The 10,326-nt window shown below is 41.1% G+C and overlaps 1 protein-coding gene across 1 annotated transcript; it reads left to right on the top strand.

Annotated features, from left to right (window-relative positions):
- The first annotated feature begins 416 nt into the window (after positions 1–416).
- LOC115153179 (sphingolipid delta(4)-desaturase DES1) lies at positions 417–10,042 on the top strand. Its single transcript, XM_029698319.1, has 3 exons — positions 417–655; positions 5,230–5,972; positions 7,534–10,042. Exons 1-3 carry the CDS (start codon positions 574–576, stop codon positions 7,678–7,680), a joined length of 972 nt encoding a protein of 323 aa, XP_029554179.1. The 5' UTR covers positions 417–573; the 3' UTR covers positions 7,681–10,042.
- The last annotated feature ends 284 nt before the right edge of the window (positions 10,043–10,326 follow it).

Below are 10,326 nucleotides of genomic sequence, written 5' to 3'. Positions count from 1 at the left end.
TTGGAGGCGTGTAAACTGAATATTTTTATTGAAAGAAAGAAAAAGTGGGCGGGCATGCAAGTCCCAGCCCTCAATCAAATAGGCTACATGACCATAAACGGTGCACTGCGCTGTATGACGTAGAGGGAGAGATTGTGTGAAAGGGTTAGGAGGCTGGACAGGGTTGGGGGTACTGGGGGGAGGGAAGTGGTGTCTAGGGCTCTATTTTGCCTTCTTAGAGGAACAGGACTAATGAAGAGAATTGAACGTAGGTAGGCCGTGACTGGCCTCACACTCCAGTACAGCAGGTGGCGGTGTATGCATCTTAAAAGTTGGATGCGATCCGCCAAACCACTCTCAAAGAAGAACAACGGCGCACTGCGTGATCTGCATTCGGAGTCGTTTCAGTGAGTCATTCACAAATGCGATTCGGTTCCCGACGTTCGCGAACGACCAATCGTCATTACTGCGCAGTCCCACAGGGCCGGAGAGGGTGGTGTGAGTCCGTTAGGTAACCAGGGAGTCAAGTTGGCACTTTTAGTAAAGCAAATGTTTTGAAACGTTCATTTTCTGTCACTTACACCAACAAAAGATATGGGGAACCGTGTCGCTCGTGAGGATTACGAATGGGTTTATACAGATCAGCCACATGCCGACAGGAGGAAAGAAATTTTGGGTGAGCAATCCCCACACCCCAGTAACGTTAGAAGCTAACATTAGCTTGTGTATTTTTTAAACAACTAGACCTGATATCTAACTTGCTAATGTAGAAACCACATGTTCGCTTAGCAAGCTCATGAATCAATCATTTAGCTCATGTTTATCTTGTCTTGCATCACAGCTAGCTGGCTGCTAACTACTAGTAACTAACGGCAACCCACTTCATTGTCTTCATCTTCTGTGTGGTACGGTATGCTAGCTATGTAGCTAGCAGTAGGTCATTGCAACCACAGATTCATAGTTGGCTAATTAGCTAGCATTAGTAAATTAACTGGTTAGCGAACATTGGCTAGTTACTTACCTTGTTTGCCAGACAGGGTGTTAGCTAGCAGCTGATCTAGTTTCAACAATAACTGTTGCTAACATTTTTCGTCATCTAGCTAGCCAGGCCAATTATTCGGTTTAAAGATTTTTGTGTACGGGTGTGGTTTTGCTAAATATTGCCTAGTTAGCTATTTGTCCAATTAAGCACAAACTGGAAACCGTTACAACAAAGTCCCTGCCATGACCAGGGCCCTAGACTCACTGACTGCGCCACTCCCTGAAAGTGAACAGTTAACTAGTCAACCTGTAACGTTAAACTATTTGGAGATTACACGATGGTAAAGATTCAGGAGAAAAATACCGTTGGCGTAAGCTAGTAAACGATAAAATCGTGAAACTAGATAACTAGTTACATATAATGATATGTATTATTGTTTGCCAACTCGCCCATTGAGCATTGTCATGGGAATGGAGTGACACAACTGTAACTGAGAACAAAGGAGCGCAGGCAGCACGTACAATTAGAAAAGTACTGTAGCTAGAGGTAAGCCAGAGGCACTGGCACAGCTGATCTCTGGGGCTAGTGTGGCGGCTAAAGCCTTGTGGGTGTGGTACCTGGAGTCCCTTGGCCATAATTACTGTGTCCTTCTTTTGAGGCGAAGAGGGCCCCTGTAATGAGCAGCAGGTGGTCTTCTGTATGCATGGTCTTGTCATGGATGATTGGGGTTGAGTGGGCTTTCTGAGGTTCCAATGTTGATATATTCCCAACATGTTTTGCATGTCAGCAATCAAGTTTTCAATAACTTTAGAAATACAAAAATACAGTATTTCATACTGGCTATATTTCATATGATGATAAGTGCATTATATCAGTAGTATTACTGCATTTTGAAACTTTATTGCTGACTTGCAAAACATCCCTTTGTGCTGAGTCCGGGCTCTGTCGATGTCATAAAGAACTCATTGAAGAAGGAAACATATCCTGTCTGAATAATTCATTGTATGCCCTGGGAGTACAGCAGCACCCTGAGACAGGGACACTGATAGTTTCTAGCATAGAAACAGGGCGGCTATGGGCTAGTATTTCAGTCTGGTGATGGCTTTTAACTTTATCTCAGTGTAGTTTACTGTAGGACAGCCCATGTAAGGTATTTAAACCCTTTCTGAGCTCATCACATTGTATCAAGCATGTAAAGGCTTATGCTAATCACACCTGCCTCAGGCCTCTCCCACCACACAGCCCCTTGACGCAACACAGAACAATGTAGCCTACACAGGAAGTGGCATTTCTCTGCATGGACTTGTCCCCTAGATTAACTGCAATCATCATGGCCTCTCTAAGTAGCCCATTAAACAAAAAACATAAGCACTCTTGAAATATGAATAAAAACACTGACTTAAAAAAAATCTATTTCTAGATTTTCAGATATAACAACAAAAACAGTACAACCCCCCAACCCCTCATTCTTCCACTCCCACCCTCCACCCACCCACCAAACAACTATATTAATTTGCAGACAGGTCGAAACGCATGAAACATTCATGGCCGTTTAGCTAGGTAGCTTGCTGTTGCTAGCTAATTTGTCCTTGGATATAAACATTGGGTTGTTATTTGACCTGAAATGGGCAAGGTCCCTTTTTAGAATTTTCAGTCACACACAATCGTGTGTTCTCTACTCCAGTAATTAATCCACAGATAAAAGGGGAATCTTACTTAATTTCTAGTAATCTCTCCTTCAGTCTTCTTCTGTGGACTTCATATGGCAATTGGCAACCAACTTTAAGGTGCATTACCACCACCAACTGGACTGGCGTGTGGACCTCAGTTCATCTTTCAAACACCCATGTGGGTATATGCTCCTATAAACCAATGAGGAGATGAGAGAGACGGGACTTGCAGTGCATCAAAAATAGAACCAAGTTCTATTTTAGCGCCTGGCTACGCAGACGCTCGTTGACGTGCGCAAGCAGTTTGGATGAAATTATTGAATAACATGCATGTCTTCATTTATTTTGCAACGCTCGCACACGCAACGCGGGCGATGTGGTCAGCATGTAAGGTAAATATTTTGAAAACCATTATGCAAAGGTGGCTCTGTTATGTCTTGGAGACTTCTCTGAATTCTAAGATTTCTCTCATCCCAGAGGAATTGTAAGTTCCCAGAAGTGGTAAAGCTGACCATTAGAATAATTAGTCCAGACATCACACCAAAATCCAATCAAATTATAAATTTGATCACTCCACAAAGTGATAAGAAGTGAAATTAGATAGGATCACTGGACTATTGTCAGCTAGCCAGCCCACCTCCTTCCACCTGAGTTTTTCCTGTCTCTGTCAGCCTTTATCATCCTTATCATTCAGTACTACTGAGGAAACCAACCGAAGTGTGTTACCCTGGGATTGGACACTGCCCAGAAAGCCAACAATGTAACTTTAAATTGTTGAGTAGGATTTGGTTATAACTAGGGCTGGGAATTGCCAGGGACCTCGCGATATGATATTATCACTATACTTAGGAGCCAATCTGTATTGCGATTCTCACCATTCTATATGTATTGCAGTTCCATACTGTGATTTTTATTGCGATTTGATTTTCCAAACATATTGCTCACCGTATGTCTGTCCTTTGCTGATGGACAAGCGAGAGCCACGAGAAAACAAGTTTTGATCAGTCATGGAAAAAATGTACTATTTAAAAATATGGAAAAGAAGCTATGAAGGAAAGGTTTTGGTGCGACATTGTCAAAACGATACGATATATATCGTGAAAAAATAATATCCCAATGTGTAACTGTCAAGTTTTTATTTCTCCCCATCACTAGTTATATCATTGCCTTGATAAACACCACCACCCCCCCATTGTTACGAAGTTGAAAGGTTATTCATCAAAAAGCACTGTAGTGAGTAGGCTGAACAGTCCATCCACACGAGTCCTGTCTGTCCACACATCCGTTATAAAGTAACACAGTAAACTCAAGGTCAGCGTGGCCCGTCTTTCACTTTGTAGTTCATAGCCTAGTTAAATAAATCCATGTGACAACATAGGCTAGGCGAACACATACACACAAAATAATCTTCACTTTTGTCTACTGGTGCTACCAAAACTTAAAAAAAAAAAAAAAAAAACAACATTTCAAGTAGGCTACTACAAGCTGGTGATGTTGTTTAGGTCCCAGAAATTGTGGGTGGATTAGGAGGTATCACCATATGCATCGTTAGAATGACTTTTCCCGACCTGCTGAAAGGGTTTTCCTATTCCTTTGTACATAACTCACATGTATGTGTTTTTGTCCAAAAACTTTCAAACTCGTGTTTGTGAAGAGTTCTTCAACTTCTACATTTGACCCATTCTCCATCAGCTGTGAAATCAGGGCAATAAGGATAAGTCAGTTTCTGTTTGGTGTTGCTTCCCTTGACCTATTATGTGGTGTAAACTGATAGGCCTGCATCTAAAACCCTCCACCCTCTGTAACCACCCATGTCCCAGTCTTGACCTCCTGTATAGTTTGTTCTCATGTGCGTGAAATGTTTTTCAGGTCTTTGTTTTTGGTTTTTTTGAGCGATGGGGGTGGACCCCTCACCCCACAGTTTGGGAACCACTGCTGTATTAAGCTGAACCCTAAGTGCTTTGCTTTTGTCAATCATAGTCTGGGCCCTAGTGATTGCAGGTATAGGCCTGATCTGAAGCCACCCTTTTGTGCACATTAGGTTACTTTTTAGTCAGGAGCGATGAGATTCATTCTCAGTGACACGACTTAATTGTCACAAAATGTAAGTTGTGACTCGCAAACTGCTTTATTTGCAAGTGGAGGGTGGATTTGGTGACCTTGTTTGCATTGCCCTTATTCTTTGAAAATACTTGTATCATTGTGGTCTCATATCCTGGTGTGGCTGCTAGCCAAATAAGATACTGGTATAATTAGTGTAGTTTTGAATTGCAATTGCCAGACTGTTCCTGCAGGTTCCTTTTATAAATTGTGTTTTGTAGTTGACAGTTTGCGATCTTTCGTCCTGTCCTGTCTGGACTTTAAGGGGCCATTTGACTGAAGTAGCAAAGATGCAAAACTCCAGAGCTCGAGGTCCTGCAAACGGTTACAAAGATTACACTTTGTAGGAAATGGCTGATTGGTTTGTAGCAATTAAAGTTCTGAATTGGAATGACATTACAAGAAAGGAGTTGTGTATCAGTGTTTTATGAAGTCTTGATTAGTGCTTTGCCAAATTTGAAAATTAACCAAACTTGTATTCTTTCTCTTCTCTAACAGCAAAGTACCCAGAAATAAAGACACTAATGAGGCCTGATCCCAGGCTGAAGTGGATTGTTTGCATGATGGTACTCATCCAGTTCTTAGCATTCTACCTGGTCAAAGACCTGGACTGGAAATGGGTCCTGTTCTGGACTTATGCCTTTGGCAGCTGCATCAACCACTCTATGACCCTGGCCATCCACGAGATCTCCCACAACACAGCATTTGGCAACAACAGGGCCATATGGAACCGCTGGTTCGCCATGTTCGCCAACCTGCCCATCGGGCTGCCGTATTCTGCCTCCTTTAAGCGCTACCACCTGGACCACCACCGCTACCTGGGAGGAGACGGTATAGACGTAGACATCCCAACTGATTTTGAGGGCTGGTTCTTCTGCACACGCTTCCGCAAGTTTGTCTGGATCATCCTCCAGCCTCTGTTCTATGCCATCCGCCCTCTCTGCATCAACCCCAAGCCCATCACCGGCCTGGAGCTGGCCAACGTGGCCGTGCAGCTGTCCTTCAATGTGGCCCTCTACTGGCTGTGTGGAGCCAAGCCTGTGGTCTACATGATGGCGGGCTCCTTGCTGGGAATGGGCCTGCACCCCATCTCTGGACACTTTATCGCCGAGCACTACATGTTTCTCAAGGGCCATGAGACCTACTCCTACTATGGCTCCCTCAACCTGCTCACCTTCAATGTGGGCTACCACAACGAGCACCATGACTTCCCCAGCATCCCAGGACGTAGGCTACCTATGGTATGGATGTTGAAAATAACATTGGGGGGGGGGGGGGGGGGGGTGACTGTATGGAGAGGGAAGACGGACCAATTTAGCATTATAACTGTTGTCATCCAGTAAACATATATATGTATGTAGAAAAGATAATTGACCTATATATTTTAAATAATATAATCTTTGACAATCACCAAAATAAAAGCTAGACAGTCAGGGAGAATTAAAAATTCCCAAAACAATTTAGCAGTATTGATTTTGTTATTATGTTTCAGCAAAATAACACAGCATTAGCCATGGCAAAATGCATAGTAGGAAACTAGCTTTAAAACTGCAACATTTCACTTGGCTCCACACCCACCTAAGTCCCTTTTTGATTCAGAAAAAAACTCTGCTAATGAAATGCTAATAATTATCTTTATTTACTTACTGCTTGCATTTGCTTGCTTATCGTGATGAAACAGGATAAGTAATACAACACGAGGGTAATCAATTATTTTATTTTTTTAAAGATACAACCATATTCCTCCAAATATGTTTAGGCAGTCTGTGTACAGGCTCATTCATAAGAAAAGCATTTGACTTCCACAGACACAGGAAGACTTTGACCCTAAGCTCTATTTTGCAGAACATTCTGTGTTTGGAGACGTAAATGATTTAAAGGATGATACACCATTGTGCAAAGAATGTCTACATGTTGGTTTATGGGGAAAGGTGTTGCATCATGGGTGTTCTTATATGATTCAGGACTGCTGCGATTTCCATTTATCTGTTGTAGTTCCCCTAATTGGTACTGAGAGGTGAAAGGGGAATCCCAGATATGTCACATGGGGTAAAAACCTGAGGCTTCCTGTTAGAACTTCAACTCACCACTTAATATTAGGGCCGGGACGATACTACTATTGCGACACTCGTTCGTGTAAAGGAAACTTTTTTAGGAAAGTCTTAATGTTGGAAACAAACATTATGTTATCACGTTTATAGATAAAAAATAAAATAAAAAAAACTTTAGCATACAATATTTTACATACAGCGGGTTTTTAAAGGACCAAAAAGTTTAGCCTGCTTTGTGTTTTCTTTTTAGCCATGGAAAATATATTGCGATACTGGTATTGTCACAGCCCTACCAAATATGGTGATGAGTGGAAGTCCAGTGGCACGCAGAGAGGGAAGATGAAGCTGGGCTGACGTTCTGCTTATTTGATCATCGATTAAACATCCAATCTCTTACAGTTTTCAGTTCCTTAAAAAATTATCTGTTATGAGTGCACTAAGTTTTGTAGAATTGACCCTTTGCCAAAGTATAAAAAAATGATATTGTTTAGGAGTGCAAGGGCGAATTGAGTTATTGCACACGGGCACTTCTGAGTAGGCGTTCCCTAATGGAAATATGCAAATACATGTTAAAACATGCCAGGATTTCGCTAGCTTGTGCTTGGCTCTGCCCACCTCCTTGTTTGTTTTGACCACTGTGTATAATTGGTTCCCAATGTCAACAACGTATGTCCTATCTTGGGTTAGTTATAATAATCTTTGATTGTAGCAAACTAGACTAATGTTGTTTTTTTTCTTCCGCTAAACCTAGGTGAAGAAAATAGCATCAGAGTACTATGATGACCTGCCCCACTACACATCGTGGGTGAAGGTCCTGTATGACTTCATTATGGACGACCAGCTCAGCCCCTACTCTCGTGTGAAGAGGAGGCTGAAGGGAGATATCAAGCAGGAATAAATCCTTCCCGCTCTCCTACTCTCTAACTAAATGACACCAGCCCCAACTCGACACCAATACTTTTTACAGCTTTTGCATATTAATACACATTTGCACTGAATGTGAAGATAATGTGTGGACAGGACGTGAGACATGTATGTAAGAATTTGTTCAAAGTCTGTCCTTACAAAATAATTTTTTCAACTAGTCATTACACACAATTACAGTTGTCATTTCTCCCATTTTTTGCACTTGTGGTCATTGTAATGCGGACAATTATTTCCAGTCAAATTTTGTTCCAGAATTAATTTATATGTATAATTGACATCTTTAGATTTGAGTTTTGCACTGGTTGCTGCATGTGTTGAATATATTCAATCCTGTTTTTTATAGTTTATTATATGATCACTCCGGTTTTTCATCTCTTGAAAGAGGCTGTATAGCAATATACAGTTACCCATTTCAATGCTACTGATCTGCATTCGCTGTGGATTGTGAGTTTGTTCTCTCCTCACTCAATCGTAAAATCTCCCTTTCATTCCACGTAGACGGCACTTAGCACATGACTGTGTGTGTGGACATATTGTCTTATGTTCTGAGCTTTAGTTTAGCTCATTTTGATCCAAGTGCCATTTTGTATTGTGCTTTTGCCAACACCTCCAATAACTGATTCACATAGTCTGAAGCACCAAGTTAATTTGCTCTTCGTTAAATGTCTTTCTTGATACAGTGGGGAGAAAGATAGTTCATAGCAAGGTTAGGTAAGACAAGGACCAAGATTCAATCGATCGTGGGTTGGAGACAATGCAGATTTGAATCTCAGCCACGGTCAAACGTTGTCTTTGTTTTGTTTAGTTGAGCTTTAACGGAACACCAAATGTGGCCTTAAATGTGTAAATTACTGTAATGGAGAAGCATCATTCATATTTTGTCTGATGAGCTGGTATACGCTCCAAACATCAACTTTTCCAGACGTATTTTACTGGTTCTCCTTCTATAATTAATACTCAATCTTAGAAATATACGGCATGTTAAAGCTAATTTAGATTTTAGACTAGTGAAGTCTTTTGACAATAGCTATATTGAGTCTCTTATGGAAACCCAATCGAAGGCCAAATTAATTGAAACCAAATGTAATTTTGTTCATATACTGTATGCTTTCATGTTTTTTTTATTTTACACTTTCACTTGATTCTGAAGGTCCGATTATTTCCAATTGTGTCCTTTAACATTTTTCAAAGCAGTATGCAATGCCGTAAGTAGCCTAATTAATGTGAGAGAAAACAAAATAGCTTTCTTTAGCAGTGCTTGACCTCAAGAACAGAGCAGTGCCCCCTTAATCATAGAGTCTGAAAGCCACTCAAATGTTTAACTTTAAAGTAGCTACCAAAGAGGGAGTGAAACCCAATTCATGCATCACATTATGCAAACCATGATGTGGATGAATATTGTCCAAAGTAGAATGGAAGCTTGCTGACAGTGGTGCTGAATCACAAATTCACCCTTAACCCTAGACACTCCATGTAGATCTGGAATGAACCTTAGCAGTATGGTAATAGCTCCATCTTGCCATCTGATTGGCTTGGAGGGAAATTTGCAATATTGAGTAGACTTAGGGCTGGATTCAATCTGTACCGCAGAACTAATATGGAAGATATATCTGTAAAGGCAATGTTCCCGCGTTCTTATCTAAAATAGATGTGGCTAGGGGTTGATTTGGGATTCAATGGCTTCTAAAATAGGGTAAAGGAGCTTTTTGTTACATCTACATCCGTATTAAACACAAGCTGAACTCATGCTGGATAGCACCTCATGAGGCCCTTTCACAGTTGGGCTTATTGGACTATGGGTGAAAGAATTTAATGAAGTAGTCTTTATCTTCTTAAATCAAGCATATTCTTTCATGTAGAATACTCCTCAGCACTATGGGAAGGGAGGAGTCATGATTCCACCCTCATTGTGTAACACCTGCCTTTTTGAGTTTTGTCTGATTGTCATCCTTTTTGCTGGTCAGCCATGAGGTCCTGTCATAAAATGGAGTAGCAGGTCAGATCTATTGGGTATAGGCTAGAGGTGTACTGGTAATTGCGTTAAAGTCCTACTCCAATCTCCCTTTCACCTCATTTAACACCTGATTAAGGGCCTCTTTACACTACTTTGAGACGCAAACTTGGTCCAGGCGAGATACTTGTGTCGTGTAAAGAGATGGATCTAGATTCAAATCTATCTTTAAGAGATGTCTCCCACACTTGTTACAGCGGTAGTGTGGGAGACATATACGCTGGTGATGCCAATCCCTGCGGTTATATCAGCAGGTTTAGGGTAATTAAATATTGTGTGGATGAAGAGCGGGTTGAATAAAGAGAACAATACCTTAAATGTATCATTGTTGTACAATTTATATCCACAAGATCTATAAGGTACATTGAGGTTTTTATTTCAGAATTTTATGCTGTCTGGCAGCCTAAGCTTTAGGGCCTAACTAAGCGTGCCAAATAGCTTACATGCCAAATGCTTTTGGGAATGGGCAGAAAAATTGATCCACAGAGGCAAAAAACATTGGAGTTTAATTCAATAAGAGAAAAATAAAGTACTGTTTGGAAAAGATTTGGTGAAGTGGTAAAAGAAGATGATAGCAGTGCCTTTTTATGTTATGTGTGATTGTAA

The sequence above is a fragment of the Salmo trutta genome, chromosome 18 (genome assembly GCF_901001165.1).
Source record: "Salmo trutta chromosome 18, fSalTru1.1, whole genome shotgun sequence".
Classification (NCBI taxonomy): Eukaryota; Metazoa; Chordata; class Actinopteri; order Salmoniformes; family Salmonidae; genus Salmo; species Salmo trutta.
This window is presented reverse-complemented; position numbering and strand designations above follow the sequence as displayed.

Coding starts and splice junctions, on each gene's coding strand:
- LOC115153179 (XM_029698319.1), top strand. CDS start 574: ATGGGGAACCGTGTCGCTCGTGAGGATTACGAATGGGTTTATACAGAT. Junction 656..5,229: donor CAGGAGGAAAGAAATTTTGG/GTGAGCAATCCC, acceptor CTTCTCTAACAG/CAAAGTACCCAGAAATAAAG. Junction 5,973..7,533: donor CAGGACGTAGGCTACCTATG/GTATGGATGTTG, acceptor CGCTAAACCTAG/GTGAAGAAAATAGCATCAGA.